This window comes from Oncorhynchus kisutch, unplaced genomic scaffold (assembly GCF_002021735.2).
Source record: "Oncorhynchus kisutch isolate 150728-3 unplaced genomic scaffold, Okis_V2 Okis02a-Okis13b_hom, whole genome shotgun sequence".
In the NCBI taxonomy this organism is placed as follows: Eukaryota; Metazoa; Chordata; class Actinopteri; order Salmoniformes; family Salmonidae; genus Oncorhynchus; species Oncorhynchus kisutch.
The window spans coordinates 858,859-881,341 of NW_022261979.1; the positions used below are offsets into that span (position 1 = coordinate 858,859).

Sequence of the window (22,483 nt, forward strand, 5' to 3'; positions counted from 1 at the left end):
GGATTTTGACAATGAGGCTTTTTATCTAAGACAGGTGTCTATAGGGCAGCAGACACAGTCTGGTAGGGTATAGGTCAGGCCTGGTATAGTTCTAATGGTTGTAATCTCAGATAGGTGTCTATAGGGCAGCAAACACAGGCTGGTAGGGTACAGGTCAGGCCTGGTATAGTTCTAATGGTTGTAATCTCAGATAGGTGTCTATAGGGCAGCAAACACAGGCTGGTAGGGTATAGGTCAGGCCTGGTATAGTTCTAATTGTTGTAATCTCAGATAGGTGTCTATAGGGCAGCAAACACAGGCTGGTAGGGTATAGGTCAGGCCTGGTATAGTTCTAATGGTTGTAATCTCAGATAGGTGTCTATAGGGCAGCAAACACAGGCTGGTAGGGTATAGGTCAGGCCTGGTATAGTTCTAATGGTTGTAATCTCAGATAGGTGTCTATAGGGCAGCAAACACAGGCTGGTAGGGTATAGGTCAGGCCTGGTATAGTTCTAATTGTTGTAATCTCAGATAGGTGTCTATAGGGCAGCAAACACAGGCTGGTAGGGTATAGGTCAGGCCTGGTATAGTTCTAATTGTTGTAATCTCAGATAGGTGTCTATAGGGCAGCAAACACAGGCTGGTAGGGTATAGGTCAGGCCTGGTATAGTTCTAATGGTTGTTATCTCAGATAGGTGTCTATAGGGCAGCAAACACAGGCTGGTAGGGTATAGGTCAGGCCTGGTATAGTTCTAATGGTTGTTATCTCAGATAGGTGTCTATAGGGCAGCAAACACAGGCTGGTAGGGTATAGGTCAGGCCTGGTATAGTTCTAATGGTTGTTATCTCAGATAGGTGTCTATAGGGCAGCAAACACAGGCTTTGAACTCCATTGGTGGAAACAAATGTAAATGAGGAGTTAGATGCAAAGTCCATATTGACATACATGTGCAGCATCACAGGGAGCAGTCATGACAGTGAATGGCCTGTACAGTATAAGGGTTATTGGCTGATAAAAACAACTTAATGTAGAGTTATTTACTCTGTGACAGGAGCATTTAAACTGAAAGCCAGACATGTGTTCTGTAATGTGTTCTGTAATGAATATTGTAATATCCTAATGAGCACAACAAAAGAACAAATAACCAGGGTGTGGTGTCAACATTATGAGGTGGACCTCAACCATGGAGACAACCAGAGACTAATCAACAGCACACACATAGTATAGATCTGGAATGTGATAGAGATAAACATCTAGCGGCACGCCACACATCAACACGCACCAAGGCCACATGTTACTGGGTACGGTATAGGAGACAGCTGCTATAGTTACTGGGTAGGGTATAGGTAGACAGCTGCTATAGTTACTGGGTATGTTTAGATTAGAGCATGGAGTCAATTCAAAATGTCAGCTATGTGACAAGGACTAATATAACCATATAATAAGTAATAGTTTTATCCCTATCAAGTCTAAATGTGTCTATAGGGTATAGGTAGATAACTGCTATAGTTACTGGGTAGGGTATAGGAGACAGCTGCTCTAGTTACTGGGTAGGGTATAGGAGACAGCTGCTCTAGTTACTGGGTAGGGTATAGGAGACAGCTGCTCTAGTTACTGGGTAGGGTATAGGAGACAGCTGCTCTAGTTACTGGGTAGGGTATAGGAGACAGCTGCTCTAGTTACTGGGTAGGGTATAGGAGACAGCTGCTCTAGTTACTGGGTAGGGTATAGGAGACAGCTGCTCTAGTTACTGGGTAGGGTATAGGAGACAGCTGCTCTAGTTACTGGGTAGGGTATAGGAGACAGCTGCTCTAGTTACTGGGTAGGGTATAGGAGACAGCTGCTCTAGTTACTGGGTAGGGTATAGGAGACAGCTGCTCTAGTTACTGGGTAGGGTATAGGAGACAGCTGCTCTAGTTACTGGGTAGGGTATAGGAGACAGCTGCTCTAGTTACTGGGTAGGGTATAGGAGACAGCTGCTCTAGTTACTGGGTAGGGTATAGGAGACAGCTGCTCTAGTTACTGGGTAGGGTATAGGAGACAGCTGCTCTAGTTACTGGGTAGGGTATAGGAGACAGCTGCTCTAGTTACTGGGTAGGGTATAGGAGACAGCTGCTCTAGTTACTGGGTAGGGTATAGGAGACAGCTGCTATAGTTACTGGGTAGGGTATAGGAGACAGCTGCTATAGTTACTGGGTAGGGTATAGGAGACAGCTGCTATAGTTACTGGGTAGGGTATAGGAGACAGCTGCTCTAGTTACTGGGTAGGGTATAGGAGACAGCTGCTCTAGTTACTGGGTAGGGTATAGGAGACAGCTGCTCTAGTTACTGGGTAGGGTATAGGAGACAGCTGCTCTAGTTACTGGGTAGGGTATAGGAGACAGCTGCTCTAGTTACTGGGTAGGGTATAGGAGACAGCTGCTCTAGTTACTGGGTAGGGTATAGGAGACAGCTGCTCTAGTTACTGGGTAGGGTATAGGAGACAGCTGCTCTAGTTACTGGGTAGGGTATAGGAGACAGCTGCTCTAGTTACTGGGTAGGGTATAGGAGACAGCTGCTCTAGTTACTGGGTAGGGTATAGAAGACCGCTGCTCTAGTTACTGGGTAGGGTATAGGAGACAGCTGCTCTAGTTACTGGGTAGGGTATAGGAGACAGCTGCTCTAGTTACTGGGTAGGGTATAGGAGACAGCTGCTCTAGTTACTGGGTAGGGTATAGGAGACAGCTGCTCTAGTTACTGGGTAGGGTATAGGAGACAGCTGCTATAGTTAATGGGTAGGGTATAGGAGACAGCTGCTCTAGTTACTGGGTAGGGTATAGGAGACAGCTGCTATAGTTACTGGGTAGGGTATAGGAGACAGCTTCTCTCTGCTCCCACGGTGATACTGCTCATGTTAAATAACACCAATTAACAGCAGTAGTATACATCAGAAGTCTGATGACCTGCCTGTTCTGTTGATGCTATCAGAAGTCTGATGACCTGCCTGTTCTGTTGATACTATCAGAAGTCTGATGACCTGCCTGTTCTGTTGATACTATCAGAAGGTCTGATGACCTGCCTGTTCTGTTGATACTATCAGAAGGGAGAATTCCATGTTTACTCTGAATACAAACAACATACTAAAAGTACTCACTGGTTATCCTGGTATAATACAAATTCACATGACCTCCAGCCCTGAAAACCTTTGACAAATATTTAAAACCAATCAGTGTAGTAGAAACGGAGCAGGAGCCACACACAGGGAGCAGCAGCCACACACAGGGAGCAGCAGCCGCACACAGGGAGCAGCAGCCGCACACAGGGAGCAGCAGCCGCACACAGGGAGCAGCAGCCGCACACAGGGAGCAGCAGCCGCACACAGGGAGCAGCAGCCGCACACAGGGAGCAGCAGCCGCACACAGGGAGCAGCAGCCGCACACAGGGAGCAGCAGCCGCACACAGGGAGCAGCAGCCGCACACAGGGAGCAGCAGCCGCACACAGGGAGCAGCAGCCGCACACAGGGAGCAGCAGCCGCACACAGGGAAAAGGGACCGCACACAGGGAAAAGGGACCGCACACAGGGAAAAGGGACCGCACACAGGGAAAAGGGACCGCACACAGGGAAAAGGGACCGCACACAGGGAAAAGGGACCGCACACAGGGAAAAGGGACCGCACACAGGGAAAAGGGACCGCACACAGGGAAAAGGCGCCGCACACAGGGAGCAGGAGCCGCACACAGGGAGCAGGAGCCGCACACAGGGAGCAGGAGCCGCACACAGGGAGCAGGAGCCGCACACAGGGAGCAGGAGCCGCACACAGGGAGCAGGAGCCGCACACAGGGAGCAGGAGCCGCACACAGGGAGCAGGAGCCGCACACAGGGAGCAGGAGCCGCACACAGGGAGCAGGAGCCGCACACAGGGAGCAGGAGCCGCACACAGGGAGCAGGAGCCGCACACAGGGAGCAGGAGCCGCACACAGGGAGCAGGAGCCGCACACAGGGAGCAGCAGCCGCACACAGGGAGCAGCAGCCGCACACAGGGAGCAGCAGCCACACACAGGGAGCAGCAGCCACACACAGGGAGCAGCAGCCACACACAGGGAGCAGCAGCCACACACAGGGAGCAGCAGCCGCACACAGGGAGCAGCAGCCGCACACAGGGAGCAGCAGCCGCACACAGGGAGCAGCAGCCGCACACAGGGAGCAGCAGCCGCACACAGGGAGCAGCAGCCGCACACAGGGAGCAGCAGCCGCACACGGAGCAGCAGCCGCACACAGGGAGCAGGAGCCGCACACAGGGAGCAGCAGCCACACACAGGGAGCAGCAGCCACACACAGGGAGCAGCAGCCACACACACGGAGCAGGAGCCACACACAGGGAGCAGGAGCCACACACAGGGAGCAGGAGCCACACACAGGGAGCAGCAGCCACACACAGGGAGCAGGAGCCACACACAGGGAGCAGCAGCCACACACAGGGAGCAGGAGCCACACACAGGGAGCAGGAGCCACACACAGGGAGCAGCAGCCACACACAGGGAGCAGCAGCCACACACAGGGAGCAGCAGCCACACACAGGGAGCAGCAGCCACACACAGGGAGCAGCAGCCACACACAGGGAGCAGCAGCCACACACAGGGAGCAGCAGCCACACACAGGGAGCAGCAGCCACACACACAGGGAGCAGGAGCCGCACACAGGGAGCAGGAGCCGCACACAGGGAGCAGGAGCCGCACACAGGGAGCAGCAGCCGCACACAGGGAGCAGCAGCCGCACACAGGGAGCAGCAGCCACACACAGGGAGCAGCAGCCACACACAGGGAGCAGCAGCCACACACAGGGAGCAGCAGCCACACACAGGGAGCAGCAGCCACACACAGGGAGCAGCAGCCACACACAGGGAGCAGCAGCCGCACACAGGGAGCAGCAGCCGCACACAGGGAGCAGCAGCCGCACACAGGGAGCAGCAGCCGCACACAGGGAGCAGCAGCCGCACACAGGGAGCAGCAGCCGCACACGGAGCAGCAGCCGCACACAGGGAGCAGCAGCCGCACACAGGGAGCAGCAGCCACACACAGGGAGCAGCAGCCACACACACGGAGCAGGAGCCACACACAGGGAGCAGGAGCCACACACAGGGAGCAGCAGCCACACACAGGGAGCAGGAGCCACACACAGGGAGCAGGAGCCACACACAGGGAGCAGCAGCCACACACAGGGAGCAGCAGCCACACACAGGGAGCAGCAGCCACACACAGGGAGCAGGAGCCACACACAGGGAGCAGGAGCCACACACAGGGAGCAGGAGCCACACACAGGGAGCAGCAGCCACACACAGGGAGCAGCAGCCACACACAGGGAGCAGCAGCCACACACAGGGAGCAGCAGCCACACACAGGGAGCAGCAGCCACACACACAGGGAGCAGCAGCCACACACACAGGGAGCAGGAGCCACACACACAGGGAGCAGGAGCCACACACACAGGGAGCAGGAGCCACACACACAGGGAGCAGGAGCCACACACACAGGGAGCAGGAGCCACACACACAGGGAGCAGGAGCCACACACACAGGGAGCAGGAGCCACACACACAGGGAGCAGGAGAGACACACACAGCGAGCAGGAGAGACACAGCAGTCTAACAATGTGGTTCAAAACCACTATGTGAATGAGAGGACCAGCAAAGCTCCCATAACTCCAGTTAGTATACCTTCTTGCAGAGTATGCTGCTCTTCATCCTCCTCCCTCTCCTCCTCCTCCTCCTCTCCATCACAGTGGTCAGGTGAACAGACATACTCCAAGCTGTCCTCTGGGGTGCTGTGACAGAGCAGTGACATGCTAACACCAACACTAGGCTAGTGGGGCCCAGCAGAGCCCAGCTGTCTCAAGTCCAAAGCCATGTCTAAGTGTGTGTGTCTGTGTGTGTGTGTGACAGTCCGTCTCAGTCAGCGAGAGAGTGTGTGTCTAAGTCAGTGTGTGTGTGTTTGTGTGAGGACAGCAAGGCACGTCTGTCACCCAGTCACAGACACTCCCTCCTCCTGCTCTCTCTCCCTCTATTGTCCATGACTAGAAGACAGCCCACTGTGGAACCGGAACAGGGGAGTGGCACTGAACTATTCTCAGACTGACAGGACTTTGAATGTTTAGATTAGAGCATGGAGTCAATTCAAAATGTCAGCTATGTGACAAGGACTGATATAACCATATAATAAGTTATAGTTTTATCCCTATCAAGTCTAAATGTGTATTTGCTCACCCCCCTTTTCAAGCGTTGAAATGGTATGTTCCACCAGACTCTCCATGGAAACAGTGCAAGGCGGAGCACACCATAAGACACATACACCTGTTGTAAGGGTGGGGCCCCAGCCTGCCTCACCACAGTCAAATCCACAGGTGACTCAATTTGCAGATGCCTACTTATTCAAAGCAGAAGCTACATACTGAGAGCCAAATAAACAGACCAGAAACCATTAGGAAATACAGAGCTTGATGAAATAGCATACAGGAAGAACAGTGTATACTGAACAAAACTATAAATGCAACAGTTCATAAGGTAACAGACCACAAATAATACGGAGCACAATTCTAATCAATCGACACACACTGGCTTTATCAAACTAGTCACATTGAGAGCAATGCAACAGTAAACAAATCATCAACCTTCCAGTGACACATGTAAACGGCTAGACAAACTATTATAGATGTGAAAGCCAGTTAACTTGTGATAAAACCATTGGTTGTTCCCATAACGGCTGATAAAACCATTGTTGTTCCCATAACGGCTGATAAAACCATTGTTATTCCCATAACGGCTGATAAAACCATTGTTATTCCCATAACGGCTGATAAAACCATTGTTATTCCCATAACGGCTGATAAAACCATTGTTATTCCCATAACGGCTGATAAAACCATTGTTATTCCCATAACGGCTGATAAAACCATTGTTATTCCCATAGCGGCTGATAAAACCATTGTTATTCCCATAGCGGCTGATAAAACCATTGTTATTCCCATAACGGCTGATAAAACCATTGTTGTTCCCATAACGGCTGATAAAAACATTGTTGTTCCCATAACGGCTGATAAAACCATTGTTATTCCCATAACGGCTGATAAAAACATTGTTATTCCCATAACGGCTGATAAAACCATTGTTATTCCCATAACGGCTGATAAAACCATTGTTATTCCCATAGCGGCTGATAAAACCATTGTTATTCCCATAACGGCTGATAAAACCATTGTTGTTCCCATAACGGCTGATAAAAACATTGTTGTTCCCATAACGGCTGATAAAACCATTGTTATTCCCATAACGGCTGATAAAACCATTGTTATTCCCATAACGGCTGATAAAACCATTGTTATTCCCATAACGGCTGATAAAACCATTGTTATTCCCATAACGGCTGATTAAAACATTGTTATTCCCATAACGGCTGATAAAAACGGTTGACAAAAAACAACCGTGATCCCAAACATAGAACCTAGAACACCATCACCAAATATTTCACATAACTCTCCAATTAAAACAGGTTTCCTTCAATTATCCCATATCCAAATCATTTTCATTCATCTCATTTAGCTTCTGGTAATATCCTTGGCAGTACTGTAGGCTAGTGTGGGCATACTGAATGCAACCACACATTCCTGTTGAAACAATACAGTATCCACAATAGCTTGTGGCTAACCCCCCAAAACAACCCCCACCTCAGCCTCCCTGTCTGCCTCAGAGGCCCTTTTTGTGTGCACTGATAAAGTTCCCAGCATGGAGAGACTGGGGGAGGACAGCCCCTCTCACCTCCCTCCAAGTCCCCCTCCCAGGCCAATAGAACTGTAGGCCCTGGGCTTTGTGAGCAGGGTGGAGATGGAGGGGGGGTGGAGGAGAGGGAGGAGGACAGCCCCTCTCACCTCCCTCCAACTCCCCCTCCCAGGCCAATAGAACTGTAGGCCCTGGGCTTTGTGAGCAGGGTGGAGATGGGGGGGGGTGGAGGAGAGGGAGGAGGAGGAGAGAGAGGAGGACAGCCCCTCTCACCTCCCTCCAACTCCCCCTCCCAGGCCAATAGAACTGTAGGCCCTGGGCTTTGTGAGCAGGATGGAGATGGAGGGGGGTGGAGGAGAGGGGTACTGTAGGAAGAGGGGAGGCTGGCAGAGTTTGGCTGGCAGCCTTCCCTCCCTGCTCCAGTGGGGAGATGTACATACATGGTCCATGCCCTCCTCACTGCTGAAGTGATCAATATTCTGAGCATCACCCAGGGCTGTGTCCCTGCCAGACTCCCAGCCATGTGATCATGGAGCTAGGCCCATCCAGGCAGCTCTGAGCCTGGCCAGGCTGTCCCTGGCCTTCTGGAGCCCTCGTCTGGCTTTAGCCCACTGAGCCGCCAGTCTCCACAGCACACCCTCCCCTCCAAACCTTCCATGTACTGTCTGCTTCATTATGAGCCCCTGTCTCCACAGCACAGCACAGCCTCCCCTCCAAACCTTCCATGTACCTCTGCTTCATTATGAGCCCCAGTCTCCCCTCCAAACGTTCCATGTACTGTCTGCTTCATTATGAGCCCCCGTCTCCACAGCACAACCTCCCCTCCAAACCTTCCATGTACCTCTGCTTCATTATGAGCCCCAGTCTCCACAGCACAGCACAGCCTCCCCTCCAAATCTTCCATGTACTGTCTGCTTCATTATGAGCCGCCAGTCTCCACAGCACAGCCTCCCCTCCAAACCTTCCATGTACTGTCTGCTTCATTATGAGCCCCAGTCTCCACAGCACAGCCTCCCCTCCAAACCTTCCGTGTACCTCTGCTTCATTATGAGCCCCCGTCTCCACAGCACAGCACAGCACAGCCTCCCCTCCAAACCTTCCATGTACTGTCTGCTTCATTATGAGCCCCCGTCAGCTCTGCTAGCGGTGGTTTGGCGTGATAATGAACGACAGGAAGGTTGGCTACATAAAGTCTCTGGGACCAGGCTAGTGGCTAGTCCATTACTGGCTGACTGTCCAATCATGTTGTTGGACGAGATCTCTAGAGACGTGTGGATAGTTGGAAAGAGATATCCACAGTACAGCACTGCAGAGTGTTTATCAACCATGTGAATATAAAACCATGTCATTTAGACTTGTCCTAACTGTTGGAGTAGACCGGTAGTAGGGGAGGTAGACATTAAAATGTCAAGAGGCCCTCGCAATACAATCTACTGTAGTAAATGAGTCCTCGAACATCATATATATCATATATAAACAGCATTACCAAAGAGATCTTATCCAACAGAACAGGCCTCTTCTCATTATATATGACCATCATCTATGGAAACATCTTCAGCCAAGGGTATAGGCCGCTGTTCTATATATAGAGCCCCTGATCATGTTGGATGGCTCATTGAAAGAATTAGGGGAAACAGGGATAGCTGTAGTCTGCTTGGTGAAGCTGCTGTAAAACATTTCCATATTATATTGCTGTGTGATGCTATGTGCTGCTACTGTTAGTCCGACTGTACAGGACTCAGCTCTATAGGACTGTTAGTCCGACTGTACAGGACTCAGCTCTATAGGACTGCTAGTCCGACTGTACAGGACTCAGCTCTATAGGACTGCTAGTCCGACTGTACAGGACTCAGCTCTATAGGACTGCTAGTCCGACTGTACAGGACTCAGCTCTATAGGACTGCTAGTCCGACTGTACAGGACTCAGCTCTATAGGACTGCTAGTCCGACTGTACAGGACTCAGCTCTATAGGACTGCTAGTCCGACTGTACAGGACTCAGCTCTATAGGACTGCTAGTCCGACTGTACAGGACTCAGCTCTATAGGACTGCTAGTCCGACCGTACAGCTCTATAGGACTGCTAGTCTGACCGTACAGCTCTATAGGACTGCTAGTCCGACCGTACAGCTCTATAGGACTGCTAGTCCGACCGTACAGATCTATAGGACTGTTGGTCCGACTGTACAGATCTATAGGACTGCTATACATCCCTCTACTCCCAGTCACATACACACACAATGGCAGGGCAATACTAAAGCTCCATGGGTAGTCAGTGCGCTCTATGAAAAACACCTCGTCATTCCCCTACATTTACATAGCAGCCTTGTTTTGTGGTGCCACAGTTTCTGTTGCTCCTAATTCACCCTGGTTATAATCAACAGAAGCTGATATCACATCCAACACAACAAAATGATAGTAAGAGAATTAGCTACAGCCTCGTTCTACAGCCATGGCCTCCTTGGCTGAGGTAAACTTAGTTAAATGCACCTGTTATCAGACGGACCAGAGCAAAGTGAAGCAACACAGCAGCCCCTGGCTCAGTGGTTCCAGCATCATGTGACTGACGCAATACATACTGGAGCGAAGAGAGAGACCGGCAGATTTATACAGTCTATAGTATATAACCACCCTACCAGCAAAATCATCCCCTCTAGCCCTCCTCCCTGTCCCTCTCCCTCCCCCCTTTCCCACATATAGCCCCATTAACAACACAGTTAGATAACAGCTAGATGGATAACCGTCCCCATCAGGCTTACCATCTGTGCATTCCTCATAGTACCAGTCTAGCTCATAGTAATCCGCCTCCACAAATTTCTGCATACTCAGTCCCCTTCAGCTGAGAGGAGCACCACCATCTTCTCCTGTCCTGCTGCGGAGGTCACGAGAACACCTGCCCATCCTTTCATTACATACTCTGAGTTCTCTAGGAGTTTACCATGATGAGGAGACCACGTGGAACAGCACATTTTATCACCCAGAGCGGAAGGATGGGATGGAGAGGAGGAGAGGAAAGAGAGAAAGAGATATTTCCCAAAAAGCAACGCAGCCCAAAACACAGTTATGCAGCAGGGGAGTGTTGCTGCCTGGTGGTGAGTCAAGGTTGTATCACAGATGAGGGAGGGGCCTGGGGAGGGCCACGAGCCAATGAGGAAGGGAAATGTCAGAGGCATACTCCTCCCTCTGAACTGTTTCGTCAATAGCAACCTGCTTTCGTCCCTCCTCTCTCTCCTTGGCTCACCCTCCCCTTCTCCCAACAGTACATCCTTCTGTGAGGTTGCCATGGAGACTGGCTCCCTACTCCAGCACTGAGTAGCATCTGAATGCAGGCTAGTGTTGCTACTGCTGCTGCCTCGGTGACCAGCTCTCTGTTCATATCTGCCTGGTCTGGTACAACACCTCTACTACAGGGCAGGGAGTTCACCTTGCTGAATGATATTAAGAAATCATTCAATAGGTTTATAGTGGGGAATATAGTTCTCTCCCCCACACTGATTTACAGCAGGATAATATCAGATGCTTCTACTTCTTTAATAGCATGTCCCTTTGATAAAGAGCACACTGACTAATTCTAACACCACTTGACAGTCAGACAATCAAAAGGTCAGATGTCATTTAATAGACAGCCATTAATCAAACAATGAGGATGATTATTTCAGCGACTATAGAAACACTTCATCAACCTGTCTGCTGACTGAGTCAACGGTGTATAATGCCATCAGTAATGCATCATATGGAGTGGAATGTGTTTGTGGAAGAAGATGCATCAGAGTAGGAGTGGCCTATCAGGGATCAGCTGACTAGCCAGAAGACCAATGAACCACCCTGCTGCCTATCCTCCTTGTGACATCACAATCACAGGTGACAAGACCAGAAATGACAAGACAAGTGACAAGAACGGAATTGACAAAACCAGATTGGTGATATAAATCTCTACAGCCTAGTGAATTTAATCAAGGAGTAGAGTACAATATCTAAGACCATCTATCAAAGAATCTCAGTTTGGGAACAAAGGTTTGTATTACGCTGCACAAATGTGACAACAAAGTGGTCTTGTCTTGTGAGAACACTGGAGTCTATCCTCACGTCAGTATCAGTAACTATTTGAACCAACGCTGCAGGACTGTCATTGTAGTCTACATCTGCGACATCGTAATCAGAGTATTAAAGTACCAGAGCATCTGTTATTAAAGCATCCTACAGTGCCGTCTTTCAGACAACAGTACAGATACTGTATCAACACATACCTGCTGATTGATGCTGTTAACCTTCCTGAGCTCTACAGTATGACCTACATTCACAACAGAACAGATACTGTATCAACACATATCTGCTGATTGATGCTGTTCAACTTCCTGAGCTCTACAGTATGACCTACATTCACAACAGAACAGCTACTGTATCAACACATACCTGCTGATTGATGCTGTTAACCTTCCTGAGCTCTACAGTATGACCTACATTCACAACAGAACAGATACTGTATCAACACCAACACATACATGCTGATTGATGCTGTTAAACTGAGCTCTACAGTATGACCTACATTCACAACAGAACAGATACTGTATCAACACATACCTGCTGATTGATGCTGTTAACCTTCCTGAGCTCTACAGTATGACCTACATTCACAACAGAACAGATACTGTATCAACACATATCTGCTGATTGATGCTGTTAACCTTCCTGAGCTCTACAGTATGACCTACATTCACAACAGAACAGATACTGTATCAACACATACCTGCTGATTGATGCTGTTAACCTTCCTGAGCTCTACAGTATGACCTACATTCACAACAGAACAGATACTGTATCAACACATACCTGCTGATTGATGCTGTTAACCTTCCTGAGCTCTACAGTATGACCTACATTCACAACAGAACAGATACTGTATCAACACATACCTGCTGATTGATGCTGTTAACCTTCCTGAGCTCTACAGTATGACCTACATTCACAACAGAACAGATACTGTATCAACACATACCTGCTGATTGATGCTGTTAACCTTCCTGAGCTCTACAGTATGACCTACATTCACAACAGAACAGATACTGTATCAACACATACCTGCTGATTGATGCTGTTCAACTTCCTGAGCTCTACAGTATGACCTACATTCACAACAGAACAGATACTGTATCAACACATACCTGCTGATTGATGCTGTTCAACTTCCTGAGCTCTACAGTATGACCTACATTCACAACAGAACAGATACTGTATCAACACATACCTGCTGATTGATGCTGTTCAACTTCCTGAGCTCTACAGTATGACCTACATTCACAACAGAACAGATACTGTATCAACACATACCTGCTGATTGATGCTGTTCAACTTCCTGAGCTCTACAGTATGACCTACATTCACAACAGAACAGATACTGTATCAACACATACCTGCTGATTGATGCTGTTCAACTTCCTGAGCTCTACAGTATGACCTACATTCACAACAGAACAGATACTGTATCAACACATACCTGCTGATTGATGCTGTTCAACTTCCTGAGCTCTACAGTATGACCTACATTCACAACAGAACAGATACTGTATCAACACATACCTGCTGATTGATGCTGTTCAACTTCCTGAGCTCTACAGTATGACCTACATTCACAACAGAACAGATACTGTATCAACACATACCTGCTGATTGATGCTGTTCAACTTCCTGAGCTCTACAGTATGACCTACATTCACAACAGAACAGATACTGTATCAACACCAACACATATCTGCTGATTGATGCTGTTCAACTTCCTGAGCTCTACAGTATGACCTACATTCACAACAGAAGGCTGCTTACAACCAGTTGACATAAAGGTCATACACAAGGACAGATCAGAATGTGATCAGATCAGATCCTGAGTGGCAGAGGGGTCTAAGGAACTGGTATCGCAGTGCTACAGGCGTCACTACAGACCCGGGTTCAATCCCGGGCTGTATCACAACCACCTAGGCCTAGCGTCATCTGGGTTAGGGGAGGGTTTGGCCAGGGTAGGCTGTCATTGTAAATAACTATTTGTTCTTAACTGACTTGCCTGGTTAAATAAAGATAGAAAAAACAAGAAGAAGCCAGAGTTATCACACGGCCTTGTGTCTGTCCAGCCTCATGTCTGGTTGAGACGCAGACAGACGTTAGGACAGACGTCTCCCACTGAGCTGATAGGACCAGCAGCCGAGCAGACTGGCACGTGGCGCTTCACCCACGGCTCAGCGGGTATGTTTGCTGTGTGAACCGGGCACAGCTGTCTGACGCTGACCCATATGGGCTCAGGACCATATTAAAATGACTGTCTCTACCTTTCATTCCCTTTGTCTCAACCTCTGTCTGTCTCTCTGTGTTTGTATCGCTCTGCCTGTATTTATCTCAGACTTCCTCAGTCTCATTACGGCACCAGAATCTCAGCTGTTAGTCTTCCACCCACATCACCCTCATTTTTAAAATCCTTGATATCGGCTCTAACCTGCACCATTTCCAAAAACACACTGTAATATGAGCTCAATACAATTATTAATGTCAAGGTTAAAGCGATGAACCAGTTGAATATCAAATGTGTACCAGTGTAGAACAGATCACATAAAAGGAAGAATAGAAAGAGAAGTAACCAGCAGAGGGATTGTGGAAGCCTTCGCCCCCTTGTCTGAATCATCTTAAAAAAACAACTAAATACAAACGCTGCGCTTACGGAAATACTTCAGAGTCTCCTCAATCTGCTCCACGGTGAGGTCCAGGTTGGTGTCGGGGGAGAGGAGAGGGGTGTGGAGCCAGTCGTCGTGGTCATACCCGTAGATGGTGTCTGCTCTCAGCTTGTAGTGGGGCAGCTGCTCCTCCAGCAGACTGATGATCTCCACCTCTGGAAGATCAGTACTGTTACACACATCTATAGGAGGAGGAGAGGGGAGGAGGAGAGGGGTGGGGAGGGAGAGGGGTGGAGAGGGAGAGGGGTGGAGAGGGAGAGGGGTGGAGAGGGAGAGGGGTGGAGAGGGAGAGGGGTGGAGAGGGAGAGGAAAGGAGGAGGACAGGGGAGGAGGAGGAGAGGGGTGGGGAGGGAGAGGGGTGGGGAGGGAGAGGGGTGGGGAGGGGAGGGAGAGGGGTGGGGAGGGAGAGGAAAGGAGGAGGACAGGGGAGGAGGAGGAGAGGGGTGGGGAGGGAGAGGGGTGGGGAGGGAGAGGGGTGGGGAGGGAGAGGGGTGGGGAGGGAGGGAGAGGGGTGGAGAGGTAGAGGGGTGGGGAGGGAGAGGAGAGGGGTGGGGAGGGAGAGGAGAGGAGGAGAGGGGTGGGGAGGGAGAGGGGTGGAGAGGGAGAGGAGAGGAGGAGAGGGGTGGGGAGGGAGAGGGGTGGAGAGGGAGAGGAGAGGAGGAGAGGGGTGGGGAGGGAGAGGGGTGGAGAGGGAGAGGATGGAGAGGGAGAGGAAAGGAGGAGGAGAGGGGTGGGGAGGGAGAGGGGTGGGGAGGGAGAGGGGTGGGGAGGGAGAGGGGTGGGGAGGGAGAGGGGTGGGGAGGGAGGGAGAGGGGTGGAGAGGGAGGGAGAGGGGTGGAGAGGGAGAGGGGTGGAGAGGGAGAGGGGTGGAGAGGGAGAGGATGGAGAGGGGTGGAGAGGGAGAGGGGTGGAGAGGTAGAGGATGGAGAGGGTGGAGAGGTAGAGGATGGAGAGGGGTGGAGAGGGAGAGGGGTGGGGAGGGAGAGGAGAGGGGTGGGGAGGGAGAGGAGAGGGGTGGGGAGGGAGAGGAGAGGAAAGGAGGACAGGGGAGGAGGAGAGGAAAGGAGGAGGACAGGGGAGGAGAGAGAGGAGATGGTATGAGGGGAGGAGAGGGAGAGAAGAAGAGGAGGAGGACAGGGGAGGAGGGAGAGGAGAAGAGAAGAGGAGAGGAAGAGACTAGAGGTTAGTTTTAGCCCGCTACAGTAGCAGGAGGTTATGTAACAGGTGCCTGGTTGAAAAACACCAGAACAATGGCTGTTTATGTTTAAACTTCATCATCTAGAGCAGGTTTCCCCAACTGGTGGCCTGCGGCCAAATCAATATTGGGGAGGTGTTCTTAATGATTTGCACACTCGGTGTATGTGATGGTATACAAATGTAAGCCAGGTTTGAAATGATATTGTTTTAGTGAAATGTTATATCTGTTTGGGCTTCTTGTGGTCAATTTGTAGTCTACAAATGATTTGTAATTATGTTCTGACCCAAATAATATTTCAGCGGCTGAATCTAGTGAATGATCCCTGATCTAGTGAGAACGACGACAACAGTCTTGCTCAAGACATACACATACCTTTCAAAAACCATTTTTAGCTCCTCAGTAGGCTATTCAATCAAATCAGATGTGATTATCCCTCTGAACAATCTGCTTTTCTAAACCATAATCAAACAACGACCTATGAACTATGGTCATACGTGACGATGTGTCATTGTATCTTGTTTACACTTCAGAATCTTCGTAGAAGTCTGTTTACATAAAGGGAGTGCAGCAAGAGTTACTGAAAGCAGCGTAGGAGGACCTCTTGTGGCACATTGAGGAACTACAATCCTGCTGATGTCTATGTATCACAACAGTGCTACAGAACAACAAGATATGAGAGTGATTTACAGAATAACAGATCCTGGAGCTGCTTTATGAAGAGGGCATACAGTATACTATATAAACAAGGAGAATCTGCATAAACCCACAGACTGCGGAACATATTGGCTTGGCAACTGGGAAGAAGCTCACCTGTGAGATACTAGTTTGCGACAGTAAACTCTGGGCTTCACTGGAACATAGTGAAGTCATCTTACCAGCACTTCCTGCCATGGGATTTACTCCTTCCCTCAGCAGATCCAGATGTCCATCAGACTCCCATCCAAAGACTGTTACAGCTCATCACTGTACAACTCCTAGATAACTTCACCAGAATCACACACACACTAAGAAGTGACTGAGTTGGGAATATGGAACGTCTCAGTTTATGTGAGCAGGCGTGTTTCCAATCCATTTGTTCAACAGCTGCATTCACAAGGCCTGCATATCTGTGGTGGTGATGAAGCTCCATCAGACAATGGTGTCCCAGACAGCCAGGCCTTAATCCAGACAGAACGGGCTGGCAGGCTGCTGAGACAGGATAAACTGACTGACACCATGCTACTGGCTGTTTCCAGCAACAACTAGCAGTATTAGCAGACTACAGCAGGGGAGTCTGCCACAGACAGTCACACACAGACTACAGCAGGGGAGTCTGCCACAGAGTCACACACAGACTACAGCAGGGGAGTCTGCCACAGAGTCACACACAGACTACAGCAGGGGAGTCTGCCACAGAGTCACACACAGACGACAACACGTTGGGGACACACTACTGTTATGGTCCATTGCCATCAATTAAAAGTAGTAAAAACATACAAATTCACAGTTAACTCCTTAAATCCCATATTTCTGTTAAATAGAGCCGATTATAGGCCTCTTCTTCATATTCAGCTCAGATCTCCGAAGTGTAACTGGGACGACCAACTATACTCAGAGCTCCTGAACAACAACAGCCAGGACATGCAAACCAAAATAACAACAATGGCTGGAAGTGTCACATGAATTGGATAAGGGCAGCCAGACATACTGTATCATCACAGGCATTAAACAGTCTCTACGATCCATCACAACATCATATTCACTGATACAGTATGACAACACCTGTGTCATGCCTTCTCTGTCGCCATGCAACAGCTGGAACTAAGGGATGTTGTATTAATGTTGTATGAAGGTTGCAGAGAGCCCCTGAGTGCTGACAGCTACTAGCTAGACCATTTGCTGTTGATTATTCCTGGACTGTATTTATAGTCAGATCTGTAAGGCCCTGGCACTCTGCTCTGCACCCGCTGGCCCACTGTCCTTCCTGTCCCCTCTACCTCTCTGGCATTCACTTCAAATCCCCAGGCTACAGTACACTACTGTAGCACAGGGCCAATACAGGCAGAACCGACATCCAGCTACACAGAAAACTAGACCCCATGGTGACAAACAGACAGACAGAGAGACCGAGAGCGAGAGAGAGACAGACATGGGGGCAGTACTACAAATGGTGTCTAACTCTAGTCTAGTTCACGTTACTAGTCTTCATATCCAATCCTATCATGTTTACCCAAGAGATGACTGAAACAAATGACTGAACAATAATGTGTGTACTTGAATTGGATGTATTTTCACAATCTATACCAGTAAGATGATGTAAATCAGTTGGTGACCTACTGTCCTAGTACTCATTAAAAACCAGGCTATATAGTGTAATATCCCCTGCTAAAAACATGCTTAGCAACCATGAATCATTTCCAGAGGAAAAATCATTCTTACTATTCCATAGAAATGTCAAGAAATCAGACATTAAGTACAAAGCACAAATTAAAGTCCAAATAAAGTGAGGAATCTCAGTAATTTTAAACACCAAACAAGCCCAAACCACCCCATAGATCCAACCCAAAGTCACGGTGCCCAGTACTCACTCATGGCTCCTCTGCCCCCTACTCCGTGTCCTCTCACCTCGACTTACATGTTCCGCTTCTCCAGGAAAGGGCAGGGCGAAGAGGAGCGGGAGGGAGAGAGAAAAATAGAGGGGAGGGAGGGACATAGAGATAGAAGGGAGGGAGAGAGAAAAATAGAGGGGAGGGAGGGACATAGAGATAGAAGGGAGGGAGAGAGAAAAATAGAGGGGAGGGAGGGACATAGAGATAGAAGGGAGGGAGAGAGAAAAATAGAGGGGAGGGAGGGACATAGAGATAGAAGGGAGGGAGAGAGAAAAATAGAGGGGAGGGAGGGACATAGAGATAGAAGGGAGGGAGAGAGAAAAATAGAGGGGAGGGAGGGACATAGAGATAGACGGGAGGGAGAGAGAAAAATAGAGGGGAGGGAGGGACATAGAGATAGAAGGGAGGGAGAGAGAAAAATAGAGGGGAGGGAGGGACATAGAGATAGAAGGGAGGGAGAGAGAGAAAAATAGAGGGGAGGGAGGGACATAGAGATAGAAGGGAGGGAGAGAGAGAGAAAAATAGAGGGGAGGGAGGGACATAGAGATAGAAGGGAGGGAGAGAGAGAGAAAAATAGAGGGGAGGGAGGGACATAGAGATAGAAGGGAGGGAGAGAGAGAGAGAAAAATAGAGGGGAGGGAGGGACATAGAGATAGAAGGGAGGGAGAGAGAGAGAAAAATAGAGGGGAGGGAGGGACATAGAGATAGAAGGGAGGGAGAGAGAGAGAAAATAGAGGGGAGGGAGGGACATAGAGATAGAAGGGAGGGAGAGGAGAGAGAAAAAATAGAGGGGAGGGAGGGACATAGAGATAGAAGGGAGGGAGAGAGAGAGAAAAAATAGAGGGGAGGGAGGGACATAGAGATAGAAGGGAGGGAGAGAGAGAGAAAAATAGAGGGGAGGGAGGGACATAGAGATAGAAGGGAGGGAGAGAGAGAGAAAATAGAGGGAGGGAGGGACATAGAGATAGAAGGGAGGGAGGGAGGAGGAAGAGAGAGAAGGGAGGGACATAGAGAGAAGGGAGGGAGGAAGAGAGAGAAGGGAGGGACATAGAGAGAGAAGGGAGGGAGGGGGGGGGGAGAAGGGAGAGAGGGGGGGGAGAAGGGAGGGAGAGGGGGGGAGAAGGGAGGGAGGAAGAGAGAGAAGAGAGGGAGGAAGAGAGAGAAGGGAGGGAGGAAGAGAGAGTGGGAGGGAAATAATAAAGAGTGAGAGGGAAGAAGAGAGGCAGTCGTAGGAAGTGACCCCAGCTACTCTGCATTCCATGCCTGGCATGCCACTGACGATGGTCACATGGGGCCCCCAACCCCCACAACCTCCCCATTACTGTAGCCAGCATGGCAGCACAGCCCCGCAGTCCCCCCACCCCACCCCACCCAGCTGCCTAAACAGACTGTCAACCGGATTACTGTTGGCCCGGAGAGCGCAGTGGACTGGAACACTCATTGTCCTCCATACTACAGGCCGGTCTCTTCCCACAGCTGCAGGATCTCTCCATACTACAGGCCGGTCTCTTCCCACAGCTGCAGGATCTCTCCATACTACAGGCCGGTCTCTTCCCACAGCTGCAGGATCTCTCCATACTACAGGCCGGTCTCTTCCCACAGCTGCAGGATCTCTCCATACTACAGGCCGGTCTCTTCCCACAGCTGCAGGATCTCTCCATACTACAGGCCGGTCTCTTCCCACAGCTGCAGGATCTCTCCATACTACAGGCCGGTCTCTTCCCACAGCTGCAGGATCTCTCCATACTACAGGCCGGTCTCCTCCCACAGCTGCAGGATCTCTCCATACTACAGGCCGGTCTCTTCCCACAGCTGCAGGATCTCTCTATACTACAGGCCGGTCTCTTCCCACAGCTGCAGGATCTCTATACTACAGGCCGGTCTCTTCCCACAGCTGCAGGATCTCTATAATACAGGCCGGTCTCTTCCCACAGCTGCAGGATCTCTCCATACTACAGGCCGGTCTCTTCCCACAGCTGCAGGATCTCTCCATACTACAGGCCGGTCTCTTCCCACAGCTGCAGGATCTCTCCATACTACAGGCCGGTCTCTTCCCACAGCTGCAGGATCTCTCCATACTACAGGCCGGTCTCTTCCCACAGCTGCAGGATCTCTCTATACTACAGGCCGGTCTCTTCCCACAGCTGCAGGATCTCCATGAGTCTGACAAGTGAGTCACTACAGGCAGGATGTACTGTAGTGCAGCTGGAAGCCAGCAGGGGAGAAGATGGCCTCCTCAGACAGGATAATATCCACCACAGATCATAACAGCAAAGATCAACTGGGAACTTTTCCCTCTACAATAAGGAATGAAACTAATGATAAAAAATGTCAAGTACAAATTCAGATTGTTAGCCAGAGCCCTATACACACAGAGCCCTGTATACACACAGCGCCCTGTATACACACAGCGCCCTGTATACACACAGCGCCCTGTATACACACAGCGCCCTGTATACACACAGCGCCCTGTATACACACAGCGCCCTGTATACACACAGCGCCCTGTATACACACAGCGCCCTGTATACACACAGCGCCCTGTATACACACAGCGCCCTGTATACACACAGCGCCCTGTATACACACAGCGCCCTGTATACACACAGCCCTGGCTGTACACACAGAGCCCTGGCTGTACAGTATATCATTTTGAGCCAAGCCACTACTAGCTGACTCCGTTTCTCCAGGCTGCTGAACTTGGGAACTAGTGTTTAAAGCAGCCGTTTGACTACTGGAGTCACAATGTCAAGGTGGACAAATGTCCCATCCTCCAGCAGGCTGACCTGAAATAAGAGTTCAGTGGAGGAATGGGACCGTACTGTGTGTTACCTCAACAAGTCTCCATTAGGGGAACACTACCGTACTGTGTGTTACCTCAACACGTCTCCATTAGGGGAACTGTACTGTATGTTACCTCAACACGTCTCCATTAGGGGAACACTACTGTACTGTGTGTTACCTCAACACGTCTCCATTAGGGGAACAATACTGTACTGTGTGTTACCTCAACACGTCTCCATTAGGGGAACACTACTGTACTGTATGTTACCTCAACACGTCTCCATTAGGGGAACACTACTGTACTGTGTGTTACCTCAACACGTCTCCATTAGGGGAACAATACTGTACTGTGTGTTACCTCAACACATCTCCATTAGGGGAACACTACTGTACGGTGTGTTAACTAAACAAGCCTCCAGAGAGATCCAGCCAACACTTGCACCCACACAGGGTCGATTTGACACACACACACACACACACACGCACACACTCTCTAAAGCCAATAAACATTTGTGAGAACCCTAGAAACCTGAATAAAACCAGAATGAATCAAGCATATTAAAGTGTAAAGCTCTTCTGTAGGACGTGGGTCACCTAAGATACAGATGTGAACATGCTATTCCACACATTAACAGTGCTGGGGGAGAGACAGAGAGCAGCATCTGATTCAGTGTGCTGCAGGACGACATGGAGGGAATCAGAAGGCTGTAGACAACAGAGCAGAACAGCTGCTGATTGTTCCTTTCCCCTACTTCAGGACAACCACTGTTCTCCACCTATCCAGCCATCGCTGTGGTAGAGCAGCAACATGTCTACAACTACATGTCTGATAACAAATGACACTCAGTACTGACAACACCAGGAGGCTTGATTCTTCAGCCTTATGTCTGCCCGCTGCCTGTTTAATAAGCCCCCTCCATTTCCCTGACTGTGGTTGTAATAAGCACCCTCCATTACCCTGGCTGTGGTTGTAATAAGCCCCCTCCATTACCCTGGCTATGGTTGTAATAAGTCCCCTCCATTACCCTGGCTATGGTTGTAATAAGCCCCCTCCATTACCCTGGCTATGTTTGTAATAAGCCCCCTCCATTACCCTGGCTATGGTTGTAATAAGCCCCCTCCATTTCCCTGGCTGTGGTTGTAATAAGCACCCTCCATTACCCTGGCTATGGTTGTAATAAGCCCCCTCCATTACCCTGGCTATGGTTGTAATAAGCCCCCCCCCATTTCCCTGGCTGTGGTTGTAATAAGCACCCTCCATTACCCTGGCTATGGTTGTAATAAGTCCCCTCCATTACCCTGGCTATGGTTGTAATAAGTCCCCTCCATTACCCTGGCTATGGTTATAATAAGCCCCCTCCATTTCCCTGGCTATGGTTGTAATAAGTCCCCTCCATTACCCTGGCTATGGTTGTAATAAGTCCCCTCCATTACCCTGGCTATGGTTATAATAAGCCCCCTCCATTTCCCT

At 49.8% G+C, this 22,483-nt stretch overlaps 1 protein-coding gene across 1 annotated transcript in view; it reads right to left on the minus strand.

The window, feature by feature from the left end:
• Positions 1–16,629, minus strand: part of LOC109882791 (trafficking kinesin-binding protein 1-like) — a 44,303-nt gene extending 27,674 nt beyond the window's left edge. Inside the window, 2 exon segments of the mRNA XM_031811803.1 lie at positions 14,430–14,624; positions 16,516–16,629. Of these exon segments, the coding sequence (XP_031667663.1) occupies positions 14,430–14,624; positions 16,516–16,531 (211 nt within the window). The 5' untranslated portion in view covers positions 16,532–16,629.
• Between the last annotated feature and the right edge of the window lie 5,854 nt (positions 16,630–22,483).